At 38.3% G+C, this 23,934-nt stretch overlaps 1 protein-coding gene across 2 annotated transcripts in view; it reads left to right on the top strand.

The window, feature by feature from the left end:
- The window catches only part of FHIP2A (FHF complex subunit HOOK interacting protein 2A), a 32,923-nt gene extending 9,650 nt beyond the window's left edge, over positions 1–23,273 (top strand). Inside the window, exons 4-17 of one of the 2 annotated variants that reach the window (XM_042818236.1) lie at positions 770–874; positions 1,223–1,345; positions 5,520–5,813; positions 6,145–6,341; positions 7,528–7,642; positions 7,747–7,823; positions 7,929–8,121; positions 9,034–9,203; positions 10,047–10,187; positions 11,735–11,825; positions 13,483–13,626; positions 18,060–18,200; positions 19,348–19,451; positions 19,547–23,273. In XM_042818236.1, the coding sequence (XP_042674170.1) occupies positions 770–874; positions 1,223–1,345; positions 5,520–5,813; positions 6,145–6,341; positions 7,528–7,642; positions 7,747–7,823; positions 7,929–8,121; positions 9,034–9,203; positions 10,047–10,187; positions 11,735–11,825; positions 13,483–13,626; positions 18,060–18,200; positions 19,348–19,451; positions 19,547–19,652 (2,001 nt within the window). In that variant the 3' untranslated portion in view covers positions 19,653–23,273. Of the gene's footprint in view, positions 1–769; positions 875–1,222; positions 1,346–5,519; positions 5,814–6,144; positions 6,342–7,527; positions 7,643–7,746; positions 7,824–7,928; positions 8,122–9,033; positions 9,204–10,046; positions 10,188–11,734; positions 11,826–13,482; positions 13,627–15,015; positions 15,317–18,059; positions 18,201–19,347; positions 19,452–19,546 lie in introns of those variants that run through there. The other variant, XM_042818237.1, reaches the window with a different exon arrangement.
- The last annotated feature ends 661 nt before the right edge of the window (positions 23,274–23,934 follow it).

Below are 23,934 nucleotides of genomic sequence, written 5' to 3'. Positions count from 1 at the left end.
ACCTAGGGATAATTACCTTGGCAGGAGTAGCAGGTTAGGCTTCTTCTTGGCTGCTGCCACACACTCTGTTCACTAATTTCTATTAGCAGAACTGTTGTTAAGGGTGTGCGTAATGAACCAGGTCAGGGAAATTATGCAGATTAAAATTAATGTATAGAAGTAACAGCTTTTCTTATATTGTGTTAGGACGTGAGAATTGGGAGGATTTAGCCAGAAACAGAGGTACGTGCAGGGCCATGTGCCATCACTTCTGATGGAGAGAGGAAAGTACTTTCATGTGACATTGTGTATGGGAGGCAGTAGAACATGGGCATAGGTGTTCCATAGGCACTTACGATTTATATTCTGCTGAATCTCAGGGAAAGCAACAGCTTTTTCTTGTCCTGGAACATCTGTGCATTTATAAACGCGTTATCTGCCTAGGGTGAATGGCTCATTGATTTAAAAAACCTTTGGTGGACACTTCAGATGTTTGTATTTTATTAGCGTGTATTCGTACGTACTGACTCATTGAATTGCTGGGTTTTGTGGCACAATATCCTAAAAGAAATCTGACTGTTAGGCAATTAATTCAGAGTTTATTTTCCTGGGGATTATTTTTGATGGGGATATTTCCTGGAAAGATTGTGGAAATCTGCACTACAGCCATTAATTGAAAGTATGGATAAATGATTCCTGTTTGATCTTAGTGGTTCCAAATGACAGTGAGAAACGTGTTTCTCTCCACACTTGTTACTTTACTGTTAGTGTTCATCTGTTTTTGTTCCAGTGTCCTCCAGGAATGAAACAGCAAGTTTTGGCTTTTTATACAAAACTTCTTGGAAGAATACGGCAGCCTCTTCTTCCCCACATCAATGTGCATAGGCCAGTGCAGGTACTGTTCAGATTTTTAAGTAAACTGTGTTTTTGCATGGCAAATTTCTCTTACTCTGTTTTAGCAAATGATATCTTTATGTTTTTTTTATTCTCAAGTAAGTTAAACTACTGCTTAAGTATAGGATCAGTTTTAACATACTGCCAGTTAGATTCTTGAACTGCAGCTGTAGTACAAGTCATAAATAATAAAGAAATCTTCACAACAGTCTTAAATTCAGAGCAAACATTCAATTCAGTAATCACACACCATCATAGTATGTGAATGGTAAAGAATCTCATCCACAACTCCTGAAGAAAGCTGTAACTTCCTTCCTGTCTTAATTGCTCATTTTTCTGTATGTGACAGAAATTGATCAGGCTGTGTGGTGAAGTTCTGGCAACACCAACAGAGAATGAAGAAATTCAGTTTCTCTGTATAGTATGTGCAAAACTGAAGCAGGATCCATACCTGGTCAACTTTTTCCTTGAGGTGAGTAAAACAAATCTGACTTTTTCCACATGTTTTTATGTAAGAGTGGGTCATGGACAAAATCTGTAGAGAACAGGAGGTAGCATGTTGGACTTCATAGCTTAGTTTTTGTTCGGTGTGTGATTGCTTTTTTTCTGTGATATTAAAAGTCTTTTCCTTCACTTCTAGAGACTCAATATGTCCCATAATTTTTACCTCAAATTTCATTCAGGATTCCCATGTAGCTGCTTGATGTTCTTTCCCTTTGAGCCTTTAGAGGGCACTCTCCAAATTACAAAATCAAATTTTGTTAACCCTGGGATTAATAGGGATTGTAATGTAGAGCATCATGAGGAGGCCTTGAGCTTCCTTGTTATTTTGTCATCAGCCCAGTGAAGGCTATGGTGCAGATTGCATGGGTCGCTGGAACCTTGCAGATTGCTTAGTGTTCTGTGGGCTTGGGCTCTCATTTGATAGTGACACATATGGTCTAGCTGCAGTGCCAGCTCACAATCTACAATATGGCATTATATTCCATCTGTAAGAAAGCCAAATATCTTTACTCTCATCTTGGAACTTAACACATAGCATTGATGAAACCAGGGTGGGAGGACAAAGAATTTATAGAGACTCTCCATTCCCATTTAGAAAGAACATATATAAGTTTAATTTATTAAAGTATATTTATAAGTTCTTCATTCTCCCACTTTGATGTTTGCTGGAAGGGCACAGTATCTATTAAGTGTGTGATACATAGCTGAAAAGATGTAGATTTGCTATACTTCAGGAATACTTTACAAGTTTTCCCCAACAATCTCTAGCAACAGAGGCTGATAAACAGCAAATATCTGTTCTTTCCCATTAAGTATACGAATATCGCTTATAAGTCAATTAGTAGAATCCATCTTGAGTTTTTTACTTAATTAAGCTATCTCAATTGCCCTCGTATCCACAGTAGTAAAAATTGTATAAGGGCTGAAGATTCCATGTTTCAATATTGGAGGCATTTAGAAGAAAACTACTGTATACATTACATGCAGAATATGGTAGAAGTCTAAACCAGGATGTTTTTTGATGTGATATGTGTAAATTGTATGGTTTAAAAGAAGAATTAAAACCCTTTGAATAACTTCTCTGCTCAAATAATTGCCCTGAAGTCAAATCCAGGGAATGGCAATCATAGAAACTACAAATATTTTATCAGACATCAGTTGTTTGTTTTTTTTTTTTTTTAATACAGCAAGATTATAATCTTAAAAATCTTGGCATGGAAAACCAGGTGATTCCTAATTTCAAAGAGATTCCAGTTTCTCAAAATGCTGAGTATGAAGTTCAGGCAAGCTGAGGGACGTTCCTTGTCACTCTTGCTTCCTTTACAGAATTATTCTGAACGTTGTAGCCAAAGGCAGATGTCTTTCCTCACTTTTCATAGTTTTTTCCAGATAAGCTTTTGGGTTGCAGAGTTGCCCTCTGTTAGAAGAGGATGTTCTGGTTGTTCCTGTCTGTGCCTCTTAGAGGTGCTATAGTGACTTGGTATCTGCTTCTGACCTTCAAATGCATGAAAGGGTAAAGTTACAGAACTCTGTGTGGCATTTAACTCTCAGATCTCTAACATTTAAGCTGAAAAGCAGATACATCTCTCCAAAACAGTCTGCCTGTATGTCAGTAAGTTTTACTTCCTTCTGTAATTTTTTCTGATGAGCCCCTGTAGTCATTCATGACCTTAAAGAAAAGGAGTATCCGTAGGCCTAGACTTTTCCTTTTATGATTCCATATCAAATACCTCACTGTTAGAAAGCTGTTTATAATGTAATAAGATCTTTCACCTATCTTGCTTAACTGACAAGGCTATTTGGTGTAACAGTATCTCTTTAAAGATACTTTTAAATACACTTTAGATATTTCTTTGAAAGTTACTTTTGTTGTGGAAATAAGAGGTGCATTCCTCGCTTTAAAGCCTTTAAAATCCATGTGGTAATTTTTTACTTTTTTGCTTTAATGCCTTCCATTCTTTAAACTGTTTTTCCTGTTCTTATTTAAAGAGGACATACATAGGAATATTTGACTTACCTTCTTTATCTGAATCGTTATTATATGCTAAACATGTTAAATCATGTTTTTTCCCTTTCCTCCTAAGTTGGCCCATCTCATCTCACCTTGCAACTGATTGTTCTGTACTGTGGGAAACTTGCTTTTCTGTTTTCAAGCTGTTTTAATATAATATCTATTAAAAAGCTGCACCTTCACTTTGTAAAATGAAAAATACTTTCTCTATTCACTTCTACTTTCATTACTACAAATGGCCAGGTTTATATTTTTTGCTGTAAATTGAGTGGGCATTCATATTAGCTATGCTATCACCTGGTTTTTCCACAGAATTCTTTTTAAGTCTGAAGTTGAAGAGTCACACAGTATCACTCACCACAGGTATTGGAACTCAGTAGTTACGTATTAGGAAAACACAGAAGTCTATTTGTGTAGTGTCTGCTCTCTGCTGATACTGAGTTCACTTGGAGGAGTACTTTATCTAGAAAACACTGAGTGTATGTTTTATGTAACCTTTTCTATTAGGTCATTCAGGATCCTGTTTTGCACCTTTGCAGGAGGCAGGTGAGCAGCTAAGCTGCAGAATTGCATGATTAGAAAACAGGAAGCTTAAATACGTGCAAAAGCTCTGCTGATGTGTTGTTGGATGTACAGACTGCTTTGTATTATTTGCCAATGCAAAAGTAATGAGCTACAGACAAATTTCTGGGGGCATTTATACATTTTGTGTGTGTTAGGTCTCGCATCAGTGCCTGAAGTAATAGGTTGCTGTAAGATAAAGTAAATACTTTACAAAACAGTATCTAATCTTTGAAAGCCCTGAGTACTACTTGAGAAGTGCGAACAGTACCATATAATCCAGGATTTAAAATGCAGTTTCAGGCTCCAGCTCTGCTTGATGTGCAAGGATTGTAGTTCTCATCCAGGTAGTCCCATGGATTGATAACTTATGTGGGAGATGTTAGAGGAGTTTAGAAGATGCAGTGATACACTAACGTGGCTCAGAGAAACCCATTCTGGGTGCTTTGCCGCCTGGTGCTTTTCACATTGTTACAAAATCTGTTGAAGGAGTCATTTTTCTTCTGTAGTCAAAAATCATAGAATCACATCCTACTTTTTTTATAGCATGCAGTGTGCTGCTTTTACCACCGGGTTGCCTCTCCAGGGATGTGGTTATATGAGTCTGTCATACCGTTCAGTACAAATTCTGCATGCAGAACGCACATCAAGTGAACAAGCATTCACAGTAATGCTGTAGTTTGCTGCCTGTCCCTGCTGGTTTGTATGCACTAAACACCATTAACCCCAAATGGTTACTCTTTAAAATTGTTAATGCTTGAGATGTATTCGTAATAATTTTGGCTTTATCCTAGAGGAGAGAAACCCTTTGAATTAATAAACTCACTGCTGACTTGAAAAATTGTCCTGTGCTGAAGTCTTGTTTATAGTTCTGATAAAGCATTCTTCACTGTGCTTTTGACAGAGGAGCACTGAATTTTTTGCCATGGTGTGAGTTTCTTCCTCGCCTCTCAAAGCACAAATTTAAATGCCTCTGTTAGTGCGGGAGATGAATTTATAGCATCATGCTAAGTAGAGATAGTTTACAGCATCTAGCAGGGTTCACTGTGATCTGTTACAGTACCTGGTGCCCCCAGTGCTAGCTTACAGTATCTTCTGTCCATTTTATCTTTTAAACATTTTCTTCAATTTGGGAGTACTTTGCTGTTATAAAGTGTTTGGTGGGGTTTTTTTTCCCCATTCTCACTGAAGGTGTTATCTCAAGAAGTTTAGAGTGAGTTCCTCTCCAGGTGGAAATTCTGTAGTGTGTGCTAATGTCAAAAGGTGCCCTCATAAAGTAAATGAAACAGTATAATGAAATGAAAAATAAAAATGAAATCAGATAAATGTCACTGAGTGGGCAAAGCAAGAAAGCCTCAAAATGAAAGGCCTTAGCAGAAACTTAAGTGGACTGAAAAATGTTGTAGATTTAAAGATTCACCTGCTGTTGCAAAGCTTTACGTTCTCTGTGGTTACTGTATCCAGCCTTGCAAAGTACTACTTAAACGCTGATGTAAAAAAAATGGAGTAGGTTTGTGCTTTAGGATGAACCGCAATTTCAGCTTTTTAATTCCCACAAAATGCTTTGCAGAGTAAGTTGAAAGCAATGGCTTCCAAAGAATCAACAAACCTAATCACAGAAGACATGCTGAAAGGCCAGGACTCGTTGGCACCAGACACGGGGCAGCCCATGCAGCCTGAAGAAACGCCAGGCGCTGCTGGAGCGGAGCACATGGAAAAGGAAGATGAGCTTCCTCAGCAGGCAGATGATCTGTCTTTCAGTCTGGATGAACTAAATGTCACATCATCACCTGAGTCCTCCACTGTTTGTCCAAATCAAGACTATAATTTGGTGAATTCTCTACTTAATCTCACCAAAAGTCCAGTGAGTGATTTTATTTTGTGCGATGCGATTAAATGAAGTCGTTTGGATGTGGTGTGAAATTGGTAGAGGGAATGAAGTTGCATATGTGTGTGGTCTGTACTTTAAATATAAACAGTAATTCAAAGATTTTTGTGACTGTCTTTTGTAAATTGATTATTCCCTTTTACTAGAAATTCACGATAAATAAATGTTAATGACTGAAAAAGAAATAAAGAAATGTTTTCATTAACTGGGGGGGAATGGAGAGATTGTTGTTTGGGAGGTGTTTGCTTCTGGATTTCAAGTGATACTCATTCACTGCCTGATTAATTCTTCCATGCTTTTCTGCCAGGATGGCCGGATAGCTGTGAAGGCTTGTGAAGGGCTCATGCTTTTGGTGAGCTTGCCAGAACCTGCGGCTGCCAAGTGCCTGACTCAAAGCACTTGTTTATGTGAATTGCTGACAGACAGGCTGGCCAGCCTCTACAGAGCCCTGCCTCAGTCATTGGATCCCTTAGACATTGAAACAGTGGAAGCAATTAACTGGGGGTAAGAATTTTCTTTTTGTATTTAATACCTGAGGTGACTTTACACCCCTTCCTGATGCTCATTTGCTGTAGCTAATTACGTAAAAGGTATAAATTGTTTACACCCCCATGCTAGTCTAAGGAGCAGAGTTTAGGTACTGTCTTTGGTACAGCAGGAACACCTTAGATGTGCAGTGTACTCATTATTTCTGCCATAGGACTAGATTTGGCTGCCAGTCCATTGCAAAGATCCCTCAGGGGATAAAGTTTTCCACTGAATTACACTGGCTATTTATAGTGGTATTTCTGGAGTCTTGGGTACAGATAATTTTCCTGTTCAGATGTCAAGTATTTAAGAAACATAGTCAAACTTTTCACTGTACATGGTGAGCCCTGTATGGTGCAGCAGAGGTCAGGAGGAGTAAATTTGATAGCATGCTCTTGTTGTAAACTCTTTATGGTGAAAAAGAAGACGGAAAAAGTTACTGCATAACAATTTGAAGGAAAAGATACGTGCTGTTAGCTTAACTGCTTGTCATATTCTCAATACATTTTAGTGCTTGTCCCCACTCTGCCTTCATTGTTAGGAATTACTCATGGTCTGTTAGTACACAGACAAAAAGTGGGATTTTGCAAAAGAATATTTTGGTTGAAATTCGAAGTTTGAAGAAAAAAATGACAACTTTGAATATTGGGATAAGTAATTATCAAACTGCTTAACCAAAGAACACAGTGAATTGGTTATGCCTTACAGCTTTTAAATGTAATACATACTTTTTTTTTTCCTCAGGATACCACCTAGTTCAGGTATAGGCTGTGTCATTTTGGTGGTTTTGATTGAGGTCACTTACAGAATAGAGAAGAACAATTGCCTTCATTTTATGGACTCTGACAACAGGAGTTAGTGATGTTAGTGGGCTGTGTTCCCTGGGAGAGCAGACTGGGTGATCAATAGTCCCTGCTGATTTAAGAAATCCTTAACCTTGGTATTTCCACTCAGACTTTTTTGCTGGACATACAGTGTATCCTTTAAAATGCCTTTCTATGTAATGGTAGCACTTCCAGATTGGTAGAGACAGGCAAGACTATTTTAATGTTCATTTCATTGTTAGTACATCGTTAATGATGCTATTAAGTTCAATGACAATAGAGTCCAATGTTCTTTAAGTGCTTGTAGACTAAATAAATATTTTCCATTCATGCTCTAGTTTGGATTCCTACAGCCACAAAGAAGATGCATCTGCTTTTCCAGGGAAAAGAGCGTTGATATCATTTCTTTCATGGTTTGACTACTGTGATCAACTCATCAAAGAAGCACAAAAGGTTTGAAATGTTTACAGATGATACAACTATATTCAGCAAATAAAGAGTTCCAGTTGTTTCTTAGCTTTTGAGTTTAAGACATGCCATCCTGTATTTTGTTTCAGATTGCTGCTGTTGCTATGGCAAAAGCTGTGCGGGAACGATTTTTCGTTGATGTTATGGAACCCCAGCTGATGCAAACGTGAGTAGCATCCTACAAAACACAACAGAGCAAAATCTAAGTCAAGCTGATTTCTTTTTATCAGCTGAAATCCAGTGCGTATCTGACACTAAATTTGTTGTTCAGCTCAGAAATTGGAATCCTCACATCAACTGCGTTATTGCATCGCATTGTTCGTCAAGTAACTTCAGATGTCCTACTGCAGGAATTAGTTTATTTTGTACTTGGAGAACAGAGAGAGCCAGAAACTTTGCCAAACATCAACAGACATCCATTGCGACACAGGTTAATCGAACACTGTGATCATATTTCTGATGAGGTAAGAAGTAGTATTGATATAATAACGTGTGCTGGCCAGCTCTGTCCTGCACAGAGCTTGTAGAAATGCCATGAGGTTTTTTTGTATTTATGTCAGCCAGCTTTGGTGAGGAAAAATTCTGGCTGCCACTCCTGTAAATTCCCTTCAGAAAGGGAAGGCCCAGCTATTTCTTCTAGCTAGCACATTGCAACAGTTAATAATGATTATTAGCTTGTCTCCAATGCATATCTATTTGGGCTTGCTCATCTGTAAGATTGCCCAAAATTGTTTTCTGTAATTGCATTTTAATTTATATTTTATTATATGTTGCATCATTGTTATTTTCTGTGCTGTGTCAGTTCTGTCGTATTAACACATAAAGTATGACTAAAAACAAACTATTTTTTGTGTGAACTACCCGTGGTCAGAGAATAAACATGGTGCCAATTAAAAAATAATGGAGTAACTTTAAGCAGTTTACACACAGAAGACCTTAATAAAAAAATTCATTTCAATCAAATTATTCTTTAGGAACTGCTTCTTTATTTATTTATTTTTCCTCACTTGTACAGAGACAACTGTCCTCTGGTGTGGATCTGGTTATAATACACAGAAAGCTAAGTTGTTCTTCGGATGTTTTTTATTTTATTTCTTTGGCATATTTTAGAAGTTTTTGTTTTATAGGAAAAAAAATACATGCACATATTGTTTGTCAGATGTATAAACAGGGATGGAGAGTCCACTCACAGACATTCAGCATGATGATTTCATGATGATTTCCTTTTTTTTTTTTTCCCCTTTTTTATTGTAATTTTTATTGCTTTCACAGTATAAATAAGTAATTGTGATGTTTTGTATACAAACAGTGGAAGACAAACTGCAGTTAGGACAGTGATGAATCACTTTGTAGAATTTTTGCTTTTTACATTGCAGATCAGCATAATGACTCTACGAATGTTTGAGCACCTTCTGCAAAAGCCTCACGAGCACATTCTCTATAACTTGGTTCTGAGAAATTTAGAAGAAAGAAATTACACAGAATATAAGCCACTGTGTCAAGAAGATAAAGATGTGGTAGAGAATGGGCAGATTGCAGGAGCAATGTAAGTTTCTTTAAGATGTTTTTGCACAGTTGAATTGGATCCTTCTTTTTAAAACCAGGGGTTTTAGTAATTGAAGGAAAAGTGAGCACAGTGAGCACATTGTGTGTTCTGTGTTTTCAGCTGTAACTACAGTGAGCGTATGTGAGGTGATGCACAAATTGCTACATCACCAACTGATGTGATTTGTTGGAAGGGTATCAGAAAAGCTGAAATTCTCAAAAGCTTCTTTTGTGCACTAGGCGCAACAAGATTTTCATTTAGCAATTTACTTAGGCATCTACTTAGCTTAAGCTCATGCAAATTCATACTATATTCAGTAAGGTTACTCCTAAAGTCTGTCAGTCATTTAGGTGTCCTGCTTACATTTATGTTCTTTAGCCGTTTTTGGATGGAAAAAAAAATTGGGAGATGCTTTAAGTATTTTTTTTTAAATACTACAGCTAACTGTTGTGATTTATTTTTTTTTTACCCAATGGAGGAGGGATAAGGACTAGTCACATCCAGCTATTCTAGCATCTTAATTTAGATCTTTCTGAGTCATCTAAAATAGCCTGATGATTTCCCAGAGTGTAAGCATCTCTTAAATGAAAAATATGTCTACAGAGTTTGAGATTTAATGCACTGATTTTGTACCAGTAAAACAAAACAAATTTTGCTGGATATGTGTAAAGGTTGGCATTTCTGCACGTTAACATGATAAAAAGCTGTGCATATGGCAGCATTCTGGACAATCTTGTAGCTGTTCAGAGATGAAAAACAGAAAGCATGCCTTTTAGTCCAGAGAATTTCTTGCCTTCCATAACATTCTGCAAATGATTGTTTTTGTCTAATATAATCTCACAGAGACCTGGAGGAAGATCCACTGTTTACTGATCTGTCTCCAGATAGCACTGGGGCTCAGGAGTGGCTCAGTGTTTCTCCACCTGTCAGTCCAGAACATCCAAAAAATGATGGGAAGACTGAAGTTCATAAAATTGTAAATAGGTAAGTTTGAAACAAACGCTGAAGGAATTGTCTGAATGTGTGGGTGTCTGCACACACTGTGCATACCAAATGTACTCTGTAATGGGTGTTGTTCTGTGCCAGCTGGTAAAATGACTCCACAGAAGAAAATTGTGGCACTTTATCAGAAAACTACTCCCAAAAGATTAGAGCTTTGCAACAAGTACAAATAATTCAGCATAAACTTGAAGAATAGATAAGCTTTACAGCTAATGGTCCAGCTGAATATCTGAATTCTGAATAAAAGCCTCATTAATGTAGTGCTTTCTGTTCTCAAAAAAAAAAAAAAGGGAAAAAAACCTCCCCTTTTCCAAAGTTCCTTAAACACTTACATAAAAGGAAATGATTGCTGTGCTAGAAATAACCTTCTGTTCCCTGAAAACCAGGGGGCATCTGTCACCTGTAACATACCTTTGTGCATGCTAAACATACTGCAAATTGGATATCACAAAGAGGACAGGTTCTCTTCTAAGCATCTTAGTGATGGTAATTCTATTAGCAACTAATATTAGGACAAATGCAGTTTGCTCTGTTAATACACTTTAGCAAAGCAGCACTGGTATTTCAGTGCTGTCCTATCTGCGTATCCAGAAATAATTAAAGGTGTTAGCCAAAGGCAGCAAACAGCCCAAGGACAGGCAGCACACAGTGAAGTAGTTGCTGCTTGCCTTCTTTCCTCCAGTACTGCTGTATATAGTTTCCAGTGGAAATGATTTGGAAGGAAGATGAAAACAATTTCCTGAATCCATCAGTGAATAGAAATGTTTCAGGATTTCCAGTGTCTTTCAGATTTGTTTTTTCAAATAAGATGAACCCTATATGAAAATTCAGCTATTACATATTTCTGCATAGAGATCTTCCAGGAATCTCCAGAAGTTCTTAGTGTATAGAGAAAGCAGAGCTTTAGGAAAAAGGGTCCAAAAACTGAGTGTATTTCACTGTCTGGAAATTGTAATTGTTTTTTTTTTTTAAAAAGGCTTTAATGACATCCCCTCTTTAATAAGATTCAGAATTTCCTGAAGTTACTTGGGCCAGATATTGGTGACTTAATAATGATGTATGGTAAATGTACCCTGATAAGGGTATGCAAATTTTCCTGTACATTTGTAGATACTTACTGCCACAACAAACTATGGGAAATAGAACTGCCTGTGCAGTAGGCTAAGAAATTTGAACTGTAGTTCTCCTTCATTTATTCCCCAGTGAATTTTCCACATGCTCTGGTGATATGGAGATTGACCTTTAGCAAACACCTGACCTAGTTATGACTATTCCTTTTCATGCCCATTCTGTCTGCTCATTTTCAGAATGTGCTGGTGTTACATAGAAAAGTTCTGAAGTCTGTGTCTTTTTATAAATAGTTAGAATACTTGAATAGATACTATATTCTCTGTGCATCACACAAAGTTGCAGTTGGATTAATTGGCCAGACAGTTCAGCATTGTGTACACTATTACAGATGATGAAAAGGTATTGATCTTGTGCACTGTGGATTATAGGTATTCATTAACATTCCTTTGTCTCTTCAGTTTTCTCTGTCTTGTACCCGATGAAGCTAAGTCCTCATACCACGTGGAGGGTACGGGTTATGATACTTACCTCAGAGATGCCCACAGACAGGTAAGTCTTCCTCATTCCTTGAGAATTTGAAATGCTGATGTGGGTATACAGAAGGTTCTATAAATAGTCCTACTACATGCATCTTTTAGTAATGGAAGATGGGAAAATTCAGTTTTTATTTTCTAATGAAATCTCAGCTTTAGAGATTCCTTTTGATTGTGAATCCACCTTGTATTACTCTAGTGGGAATAACGGATGGCATTAAATGCATTAATATTCATATAACAAATACACTGAGAGAAAATCTGAACTGCAGATAGGTTCTTAATTTGCTTTTGCATTTATCTGCATTCTCTTGGAGAATTGCCTGCCAAGCTGTTTGAAAGGACTAAAGGGAAATTAAAATGCTGCATAGGAATTATGCAGTCTGGGACTTCAAAAATAAAGGCACATCATAGGGAATGCACAGCCTGAGGCGTTCAGGTTTCCAGTTGATAGTTCTGGTAGGAAGGGAAATCTTTATGATTTACTAATTTGAAATAAATACAGCTTTTGTTTTCACAAATGTAGTCTGAAGTGTCCTCGGTCAGAGGTCACTGTTTATTTTCTGCTTTCTTACTGAAGCCCTGTGACTCTTGTATAATAGAAAAAGTTGTGTGCAGGAAAGTAACCGAGGGCTGTATTTTGTAGGTTCTTTAAAAACTCCGTGGTCTCTGAATTGTGATATCAGCAGTTTAGGATGAGAAGCTTGGATTTCTGTATTTATTGTATTGTTTTATCTGTAGTGTCTACTGAAAAGAAAGGGAATAGAAAATAGAGAACAAGGAAAGAAAGGTTGAGGTAGAATTCCCCCATGTTCTATTCTTAGATGCCAGAAAATACATATCATCCTTGTACTTCTTTTTTGCCTTGGGAAAAAGAGTATTCTGGGAGTTATTAGAGAAAAGAATTGGTTTCTGTCACTTCCTGACAGTGATATGGCTACTCTTAAAATATTTCTCCCCTAAGAATAGCACTGCCTATTGCTGTTACTACATCCGAATAGCCTTTCTGCTTCCCTACGTCTATTCCTGGAGGCCTGTGCAAGTATGTAAGCTGCACGCAGTGAAGTCTGTTTTGCCTCACTTTTGCTACTGTTTCCTTTCGTCCTTTCCTTAATTTGGTTCATATTTGGTGCTCCTTTCAAGGTATAATTCCAAGAGAGTGAGACACCAGGCAGCTCCCAGCAAATCAGAGGCAGAAGCCGATAGGCAACTGGGAAAGACTGCTGAGGGTGGTAGGAAACAGAGGGAAGAGAAAGCCCTGCAGTACGATGAGTTTGTATCACCTGCACATCCACGTGCCTTCCCTGTCCTGGGAACTGGCGAGCAGTCTGGGTTGGATGTTGAGATAAGCTGTGCATAATAATCAAACACAGATTATTAAGCTGTGCATGATAATCAAAATGTGTATTTGCAGCCTTACGTTGTTTGGTCTCAGATGATTTTGGGAAGCTCTAGCTTTTTGTTTCTGAAACTAACCTGGCAGCATGAATGTCGAGAAGCAAATGAAGTGCCTGTATAAAAACTGATAATGTTTGTTTTAGAATGAATATTCTTTTTGGACTTAGATTTCTCGTGTAACTACAGATTATGGTTTTAAGGCTTAGATACTGTTATAAGGAAATGAAACAATGTGCATAGAGGTTTTGAGTGTTTTCCTCACTGCTTTTTCCTAGTTCCGGGATTACTGTCTCATCTGCTTACGGTGGGAGTGGCCTGGATCTCCCAGGTCTTTGGAAAAGTGCAATTTAGAAGCGTCCTTTTTTGAAGGCCACTTCTTAAAAGTCCTCTTTGACAGAATGGGCAGGATTCTCGATCAGGTAAGAAAAAGCAGGTTATAAATTCCATTTTTGTTGCTTTCATCACTACTAAATGGCTTAGTCTCCATAAAGTCAAGTGGGTTCCCATAATTCAGTGGTCTGTTACAACATGAAATTATTATATAAAATCCCATATCCATGTTGCAGGTAGGTTGCAGGATGTTATAGAGATGTGTATTCTCTTCTGAAAACCAGAACAAAAGCTTCTTCTATATGAAGCATGGTATTATTGTCACTAGGCACCTTTTTGTGTACCAGATGTTTTCTTGACCAGTGTTGTGATTGAAATGTCATTTAAATTGATGAGTAAGACAAGAATATCCTAATGGTAATGGAAGAGGCTTAGACAGTATCTTAGAAACTCACAAGTATTAACATCTCAGGTTCAGTTTTCATTTTCTAGTGTATGCATTCAGAAAGCATGTACATTTTTTCAGCAAATAAAATGCTTTATATCTCCTTTCTGCCCTATTTGAATTTCAGTCATTGTGTAAGATGAGATGCTGTATCACTCATAATGTTTTCCTATAGTCAGGAAAAACTGTTACCATTCCATGGAAAATTTCTAGAAGGTATCTTTTTCCATCTGCACTTTACAGTTTTTGTTTTGTTCTTTTTTTCCTCTTTCGTTATATTGAAATAATAACTGAATAGCTGCCAAGGGCAAACAAATGAAATATGATCTGACAGGATCCTTGTCCTGAAAAAGACACGTCAGATCCAGATTAGTGTAAAAGAGTTTAAAAAAAGTGAATTTTCCTGCTCTGTGTTTCTTTCTGCATCTAGCCAGCCTGCATGACCTCATCTTTCTGAGCAGAAGCAAAGTGAAGGCTCAGGGGGGTGAAAAGGAGGTCGCTTCATGTTTCTTTGCCTTCGCTGAATTCTGGACTTAAATTAATCAAGTCAACGTTTTTATTTTCAATGAGGAAGATAACTTTCTTTGCTAGTGAAAACGATCCCTGAGGGTCTAGATTACCCTCCCTGTAACACCAGCTGGAGTAGATGCAGTAGTACCAATTTTTTGGAGGTTTGCACAATTCTGTTCAGTTTTGCACATGCAGCTATCTACAGAATGACTGTTAGTTGTGATAGTGGCAAATTTCCAGCTTACAGACAGGACAAGAGTCATTTAGACATACAAATAAATGCACAGGCAAGACGGCAGGAAGCCAGCAGTTGTCTCTCTGTAGGTCAGAGTAGGTCAGCTCTGTGAATGTGTAGAGGAGAAGGATGTTTGAGAGTACCGACGTGTATAATTCAGAAGTCAGAAAAGAAAGCCAAACACTTCTGTTGCTGTGTTGTGTTTTGATTCTAGTAGACTTGTACTGTGCTTTTGAGTATTTGAAATGGTTATAGATTGAAGTCGTGAAGAGATCTGGTCATCATCAGCTTTCAGGAACAAGAAGCCTTGTGGATATGAAAACCTTGCCTGCACAACGATCCATACATTATAAAAAGTAAATGAGGTGAATTGCATCCCCTAAGAAAAGCTATTGCATCTATCAGATACATGCAACTGCAATAAAAATAGCATCTGGCATGGAAGCACAGCACCCATTTTGATAAACTGCCTGTCAGCATGACACACATTTTGAGCTAGTCAAGCAAGGTGTGAGGATCTGCGGTGTCAAAAATGCTGGACTCCAGAAGAAGTAAAATGATCTGCCTGAATTAAACAGCAGGGATAAATTCTTCCTATATTGTACCAGAAGCTTGCCTTAAAAAAAAAAATAAAAAAATGAAAAAGAAATTCCTTGGGGTTATTCATAGTGAAATGCATAAATCACATAGAGCAATGTGGAAAGTTAGTGTATCAGTAACATTTTGATCATAAATATGTCCAGACAATGTAAAAAATGTGAAAGAGCCTTTAGTTAGGGATCATACAGTACTACTTACAGATTGTATTTGATGTCATTTTTGCTTCATCATACTGCTTTAGGTAGTTCTTGTGTATTTATCAGTTTTTATCAGCAGACACCACAAGGCTTCACAGAGGAGGTCAGTATTATTAACCAAGTTTCCTGACAGAGGACAGCTGAGGCACCAAAGTGAAGTAATTTGTTTCAAGGCTGTTCAAATCTAGTACCTCATCTGCGAGGCACAGCCTGTTTCCTCCTGTTAATGTTAAACATTGAATTTCTATGGAACTGTTTCCTGAGAATTTTGAAAGAATTTCCTGAACTCCAAATCTTGCTGGTTTTTGCCTCTACGATTATAGAGAAGATGTTTAGGCTGTCTGACTGAGTCTGCTGACATATGGACAGAAATAAAAGCTCAGCTTTCCTTAATGCTCTCAATTAGTTTAAATCACAACAGCAATCTCTCTGAACAATGCAGCACGTGTTACTACTTTGTTTCCTTTTCTTTGTGTGAACACCAGATAAATCTCATGGCTTCAAAGCCTCCTAATGAATTGACTGACTCACAACTGAAAGACCTTCTCTAGCAGTTCAGTTTTACAGGCATTGGAATGGATTTATGGAAGAAATTTGTGTCTGCATCTGCAGAGTAGCTTTTATCTTCCACAATAACTCAGAAGGTAGAAATTCCTGTTACAAAGAACATCCCTGGCCCAGGGTGTGAAAGCTTCATTTGTTAAAAAGCGGTAGCTGGAATTTCGAGTATGGAGATGACTACCAATGACTGGGAGAAATAAATATGTTCACTTCAAAAGATCTGTAAGACAGGTTGCCCAAGGAGGTTGTGGATGCCCCATCCCTGGAGGTATTCAGTGCCAGGCTGGAGGTGGCTCTGGGCAGCCTGGTCTGGTGGTTGGTGACGCTGCACATAGCAGGGGGTTGAAACCAGATGATCATTGTGGTCCTTTTCAACCCAGACCATTCTATGATTCTGTGACAGTTCCCTTTGCAGTGCCACAGGAGGTAGTAGCAAGTTCAGGATTAAGATACCAAATGTTAACTGTGTCCACATCTAGTAAGGGAAATTCTGTCAGAGCAGCCCCTGTAGTCTTGGGAGCTGTTAAACTGAAAAACCAGTAGGTGTCTTTCAGTGCAAAGTGAATCACCATCTCAGCTTATTTGACTGGCAGGTTGACTCAGTAGCCTTCAACTATCTGTTGCCATTTTTGTGACACCCAAGATACTCCCTGAAGTTTGCAGTTACAACAGAGATCTTTCAGGATCCACCTCTGTGGAACTGTCAGAGAGATTGACTGAGTACACCTGTGCTTCTGAGGTGGCATGAAATGTTTGTAAGCAGTTATATCAAGTGTCAAATCTCTGTTGAATAGGCTAATGAGAGTTCAGGCATGCAGTAAACATAAGTATATCTGTCTTAAACTGAACTCTTCCAAATCTTATTCTGGAACGGGTAAGAAACCTCCAATTCTTCAGTGGGATGCTAACTTCAGAACGTAAAGGTGATAATTTGAGGTTGTGAACACACATCCTCTTTCAGATGTGATCATAACCATTGAGCATGTTAATGCCAATATATTTCTGGCAGCTAAAGGATTGAATGAGGGCCCATAATCTATTTCGGGTAGAATCAAATAGAATAAGTTAAACCATCCAGGCATTTGTAAGGTTTTCAGACTGGCATAGGCCTGTAGCAGGGGAATTTCTGTCCAACCCTTGCCATCGTTGTCTCTTCCAGCACTCAATGAGAGAAAATATGACTAGTTTGGAAATCTTGGGCTGCATTAAATTGTAAGGTTATTTTCACTGTGATGAAAAAACCCAAGGCAAAAATAGAGTTCTTGGAACATGAGGAAGCTGTGGTGGAAGTAATTTCTTTTGTAGAAATAAGTTTCTTCCTAAGCTGGTGAAACACCTCCAAGATAGCCCTTGCTTTTTTTAGTAGAAAGCCCTTCTGACTAATCGGCATCTTCCAGCATCCGACAGTGTTGCCTCTTCCATTTGATTAGTGTGGAGAGAGGAGATGGAGAAAAAAAGCTTAGAATTTCATGGTGCCTTCCCAGCCCAGCAGTGTCTCATCTCCAGCAGCACGTTGCTACAAGATGAACAGGCCTTTGCCATGGTTCTTTCCAGGAAAAATGGAATGTTAGCTGTAAACAGGGATTTATCACTCTCAATTTCCTGAGCTTGTATAGTTTGCAGTCGTCTAGAAGCAAGATGTTTAATCTAGTTCTTTGTTTAGCAGCTGAGATGAAGAGTGATTTTATAAGAAGAGGACTTATTATCCTACAAGAAACATTAAGTGTGCAAAAGCTTCATGTGGTTGAAGATGTTATGCAGTTAATATCTAATGCCTGACTATCATATCCCCTTCACTCCTGTTATGGGACAGGGTTTGGGCCTGTCTTCTTCTAATCTAGCTTTTTATCTTTGTATATTTCTAGCTCTGTATGTAAGGTTCTAGTAGTTCAATAAACACTTGCTGAGTGAGAAGAGCTAAGCATGAAAATAACGAAGCACTGTTTTCCTTTTTTGTTTTGTTATTTTTTGCAGCCCTATGATGTTAATTTACAGGTTACTTCAGTGTTGTCCAAACTCTCCTTGTTTCCCCATCCTCATATACATGAATACCTTTTGGATCCTTACATAAACCTAGCCTCTGGCTGCAGGTCTCTTTTCTCCGTCATTGTCAGGGTGAGTAAACACACAGATAATGTTTACATATGGCTAAACAGCAGTGATATATTTAGTAACTTTGTAATGAATATTTAGAGCTGGATAGTTTAGGTTGGCAAATGGCTTCTTACTGAAAATAAATACTTATGCTCTTGCTTTGGAAATCAGAATTCCATATTTTCAGCCAAAAATATTGAAAAATCTATTTCTCAGCATTCATTCTGATTCTATGTGTCTTCAGATTTGTTTGTTTGCTTGGTTCCAGTGTAATGTAAAATATCCCTTTTGGCAAAGATGCTGCTTTAAATTGGACCAGGTGACATTGTTGTCACTTGCAGGCAGTATCAGGTACTGCTGTAAGAACAAAATAGAGGTTTACGCTTGGATAGGAAAGAGATGGCTTTGATTCATGCACAAACAGAAGACAGTCGTGAACACCTGTGCCGGGGTGAATATCTCTGCTCATCTGTTTTTTCTGCTGAAGGCTGTTCTTGGCAGTCCAGTCTGTGACCCTTTTCTGGATTCCAATCAACCATGAAGTGCTAGATTTATTGGAAATCCCCTTCCTTTCCCTCTGATTTTGTCTCTTCCTGCCAGACCTTCATCCTACAAGAGCTGGCTGTGTGCCTGTCACACTGCAGTCGTCTCAGTCAGAGATTCCTCAGCTACCCCCTGCACCAGCTGTTATTAAGCTGGTCAAGAGCCTATTAATGATGCCTGCCAATACTAACAGTGGGCTTAGCTCCCCTTTTCCCAACAGCCCTCCCCATTTAAAATATAGTCTTTATTCTCCCCTTGTTCTTTCCCTAAACTCATGAATTTACTGGTCAATTGCTTGCATCAATTACTTTACCAAGACAAATTAATCACTGACATAATTAAAATAAGTGAGTAATATAATTTATGGCAGTAGCTAGTAAGGCTTCAGAGTTTGTCCTGTTTTATCTCTACATTCTGTACCCACATCCTTGGCACTGTTACTGTCATCAGTGCTTATGACCACTCACCCTTTCTGACACAGATCAGCTATTCTGAGTATTACTTTGCAACTCTGTGATGATTCTGAAGTGGCTCCAATGTGCCAGGCACTGAAGATTGTCATTTATGCTTGCTGTCAGTCACAGAGAGGTGTTACTTTGTGTGTTGATGGTGTTGTACCTTGCAGGTGGTTGGAGACCTCATGGTTAGAATCCAGCGCATCCCAGATTTCACTCCCAAACTTCTGCTGGTCAGAAAACGCCTGCTGGGCTTGGAGCCTGAAGGGCCTGTGTGAGTAAACGCATTGTGTGTTCTGCAGGACCCACTGCTGGGTTTTGCGTATGCCAGTCCTGACTCTCTGCTCTTTTTCCCCCTCTCTCTCTCAGCATTGACCACATGACATTACTAGAGGGTGTGATTGTGCTGGAAGAATTCTGCAAAGAGCTGGCAGCGATTGCATTTGTGAAGTATCATGCCTCATCTACGCCATAAGCAGCCTTGATGAGTGGCCAGGCTGTAAGATCACCTAGTCTGTTTCAGTCCAAAAGACTACTGACAACACCCAGATGAGAAGAGGTGGTGTCTCCTGGCAAAGTGCCTGTTGGCTTTTGGCAGAATTGGAAGTTAGATTACTTTCACCAGTTGTTGGCATTCACCGCATTACAAGGGAGATGGATTGAAACGGACCTAGGATATGATTAAAGGCATTTTGGGAGAAACCAACACACAGCATTTCTAGCCACTGTGTGAAGAGCTGCAAAAGCTGCATGAAGAACCACAGACATCAGACCTTGGTTATTTTTCTGTTACGATGACAATGTTCAGGGAGTTTGGTCTATACATGTTCTGGGGCTCACGTGCACCAATTCGTTTTTTGTGACCATATTACTTCTAAACAGCAAATTAATTTTCAAACATTCTTATGTCCTGATTCTTTTTCTTCTCAAGTGGATATGTGAAAGGAAATCACACCTGCAGTTGTAATGTAATCAAAATGATAGTTGAAATTAAAAATGAAGATAAGTTCAAAGAATCCACTAATTCCTATACAGTGAGATATATTCATGAGGGTTTTCTTTTTTTTATGATGAATCTTAAAGACAACTCTCAGCTTGATTCTCCTGTGGATTACTACAGGGGATATGTTAGTATGAAACCCATACTAGTGAACTAACCCAGATTCACAATCACATCCATAACAAATATCTGAATTACACGTTTATATCATATTTGTCTTTGTCTTTCCAAGTGATTGCTCTTCAGGTTATCTGTGTAACGAGATTTACTTTAGGTTTTTGCATGTGAACTCCATTTGCTTGGCTCTTGTCACCTTTACAGGAAAGTTAACTATAGGTCATTAGTTGTTGTTGCTGAAACAGTATTTTTAATTTCTTTTTAATTGCTGCTTAACTTGAATTGGTTTAACAATCTTTTGTGCCTTGAAAATTGGCAATATATATGTTCTGTAATTTTGGAAGTGTTTTTATTGCTTATCTAACCCTAGCAGTAATGCCCAGCAAAAGATTGACAAATACCAATTCAGTTAAAGTGTTGATACCATTTGTAGGACCAAAATTTGTGCCTGTTTTGCGTAGTGCTGGGGTACAGAACTGTATCTCAGTGAATTTTTTTCAGTATGACTGCTCTCAGCCCATTTGCATTGCTCAGACTTCAGGGAGCTTTGCTGCTTTCTCCAAGAATTTGGGACTCACTGCTACCTAGGCACCAGCAGAGATCTGAGAGGCTGAGCCTTACCCTGTCAGGCACACACACTGATATGAGTGAGAGAGCTGTCTGTTATCCATGCAGGTGTGCAGCACCTCTTTCTCCTCCTGTAACAGCATAGGCAGGCAAGGTAAGAGTTCAGCTCCTTGTGTTTACATTGTATTTCTTTGTCTTTCCCAGTATCCTATTTGCACAGTTAATGTCCATTTATGATTTGATTTCTTATATGCAAATACAGACTAATTCATCTGTATTCATATGACTCTACCAAGAATCAGATTCTGCTCTGAATCCATCCCTTTAATTTTTTTTTTAAATATACATATATATATAGAATGTCAATGCTGAGAGGCCATTTAAGGTAGGTTAATTAGAAGTGTTACAGTTAATGGGCTGAATTTATTCTTGTCACAGCAGTGAAGATGGTTCTGCTGTAAAAGCTTCCATACAGGTTCAGCTGGGGAGAAAGCCTGACTGGGGAACTGGGAAAATATTTTGGCAAATAAAAGCTGTGTTCAGTGGTCCCTGTAACTGGAAGGGTTCTGGTTTTTTTTGCCAGATAAATCCTGGAAAGAAAACAAAAGAACCAACCTGGCTTCCTTACCCCATTATTTCTCTCCTGAATTTAGCCATGAAGTGTTTTCAGGTCACATTAGCATCATAGGATAAAAAGACACTTTTCTCATTTTTTGTTGTTTAGAAACATGCCTTGAAAGTAGCAGATGATTTTAGTTATACTAGAAACTGTGTTAATATAATGTACTTGACTTATACTATGGAACATATGCCTATGCAGTGATTTTTAATACAAACATTTGTTATAATTAAGATCCCAGTTCAGACAAGGAGTTGAACTACCTGAGTTAGGTGAAGCTCAATTTCAAAAATTTTCCTAAATTACAGTTCCTTGCATGGATAAAGTCAAGCTGTTGGGCACAAATGCTGATGCTTCACTCAGTTTCAGTCTTCGTTGGTTTTTGCTTGTGCTAAATTACTTTTTCCTCCAAATTTCTGTTATTTATTTTTTTGTGTGTATGTTCCAGAATATTTCTGATGTCCTTATTTCAGTGCAAACTGGATGTGGTGATACAGCTATGAATGAAACTTGCCAGGGCTTTGCAAGCAACGTGGTAATTTGTAAAGCCATTCAGGAGTTGCCTGATCTTAAATGAAACCATTGGCATCAATGTTGTTTTCACTGATACCTGAATCCTCAGCAACAACAGCGATGTTCTTGTGAACCAGTGAGACTCAGTTGATAAATTTGTAAGAAATGGATCCATCCTAGTAAGTGAAACAATCCTTATTGGTTTGTGAGTTGCCTACAAACCCTTAATTACCAGACATGGAGACAGTGGCGTTTATTTCTGTAAAAGTGATTTAATCTTCCTTAAGAGGAGGATCTCATCTAAGTTTGTTTTGTGACACTTTTCATGCACTTTTTTTAGTTAGTTGAGGTCCATCTTTTCACCTTTCCCATCTATGCATGTCATGGAGGTGCCCTTTTCGTTTCTCTCCGTGTTTGTATGTGGTTATTTATTACCCAGAGGTGGGCACCTGAGAAAATGCGTGGCCTGGAGTTGACAATGTAAGCAGACCCTCCAGATGTCAGTGGGAAATGCAAGTGCTTATCACCTTTGAAACTATGGCCATTATCAGTAGATTGAAATGCTTGAGAGGAAATACTAGAATAACTTTTGATTTCAAAAAGCAAATGCAAACTACTTTTTAACCCTGATGCACGTGTGTAAATATGCACATTTTTACTTTTTTTTCCATTTATAGTATGTATTTGATTTAGACTCCGATAGAGAAAGTTTTGTAATACGCCATGTGCTAAGCTCCAGTAGAACAAGTTTGTCCTTAGTTGTTTTCCCATATGACTGTAATATTCCTGGTATTCAGATCCTGTCTGTGTAACGTTCTTACTATGTATTTGTCTGTGCAATATAAAAGCTGTGATTTGATACACAGCTTGAGTCTGGTTGTACATCACCTATGTATATATATACATAGATTATATATAATATGAGAACCAGAATCCCGAGCTTGCTTACACTACGATTAGTGTAAAGATTGTTGCACATGGTTTTACAGGGCACTGTAATCATGGAATGGCTTTGTGAATGCATGGTAATGTCTCCCATAAGCTGCTGTGTGAATTCACAGGTGACATTGTTTTTGTACCTGGCTGTCTCAATGTTTTGTGATGTGCTCGGTCTGAGGGTGACCTGATATTGTGCATCATACATGGGTTTTCAAACCGTGATCCTCAGCAGTTTCTGTGCCCTGTAAAATCGTGTAACCATATCAAATATATGCTCTTTGTTTTGCCTCCTGCCTTGTTTACATTAAACAGAGGATATTCAGTAAAATTTTTCTATTAAACTTGGTGTAGGTCACTTACTGACAGTGTTGCCACGGTTTCACAGGTGTGGGATTTCCAGTGAGGAATGCTGAAGCAGCCACATTACCAGACATACAATGTTAAGTTTTACAAGAGAAGCTGCGAGAAAACCCACCTTTTTGTGCTAAAAAAAATACATGCAGGATTAAAGGGGATATTCTCAATAGAAGTCAATACATTAATTTCAGTGAAGCAGCTGCTTCTGTTATTACAGAACCCACAATGGGCTTTCCTTAGATGACCTTGAGAAAATGTTGAATCTTTGTATCTTTGTTTTACATCCATGTCTTTGATCTTGATTTTTTTTTTTAATTTTAATTTTATTTTATGTTATTTTGAGTTTGTCCATCACTGCAGCATCTGCTGGAATAAACCCTGTGCTGTGTGGGGCTGAATGAAGTAGCGTGCTCTTTCCCATGAAGATTGGAAGCTGGGGGAAATGGCCAGCATGCAGTCATCCTGAGCACTGATGAATGTCTGCTCTTCCCAAGAGCCCTGATATCTTTCAAGACTGGAGCTGCTCAAGACCTTTGTTTTCCACTGCATTTGAGTGCAGAATGCCTCAGTCACAGCATCGGTTCATTGAATTGGGTACAAATGTCACAGATGTGAGCGAGCATCTTTTCCTCCTTTGGGGCCTTT

The sequence above is a fragment of the Centrocercus urophasianus genome, unplaced genomic scaffold (assembly GCF_019232065.1).
Source record: "Centrocercus urophasianus isolate 14NV4802_14NV808 unplaced genomic scaffold, USGS_Curo_1.0 seq_17, whole genome shotgun sequence".
In the NCBI taxonomy this organism is placed as follows: Eukaryota; Metazoa; Chordata; class Aves; order Galliformes; family Phasianidae; genus Centrocercus; species Centrocercus urophasianus.
Note: the sequence above shows the minus strand (reverse complement) of the source record. Positions and strands in the feature narration are given on the sequence as shown.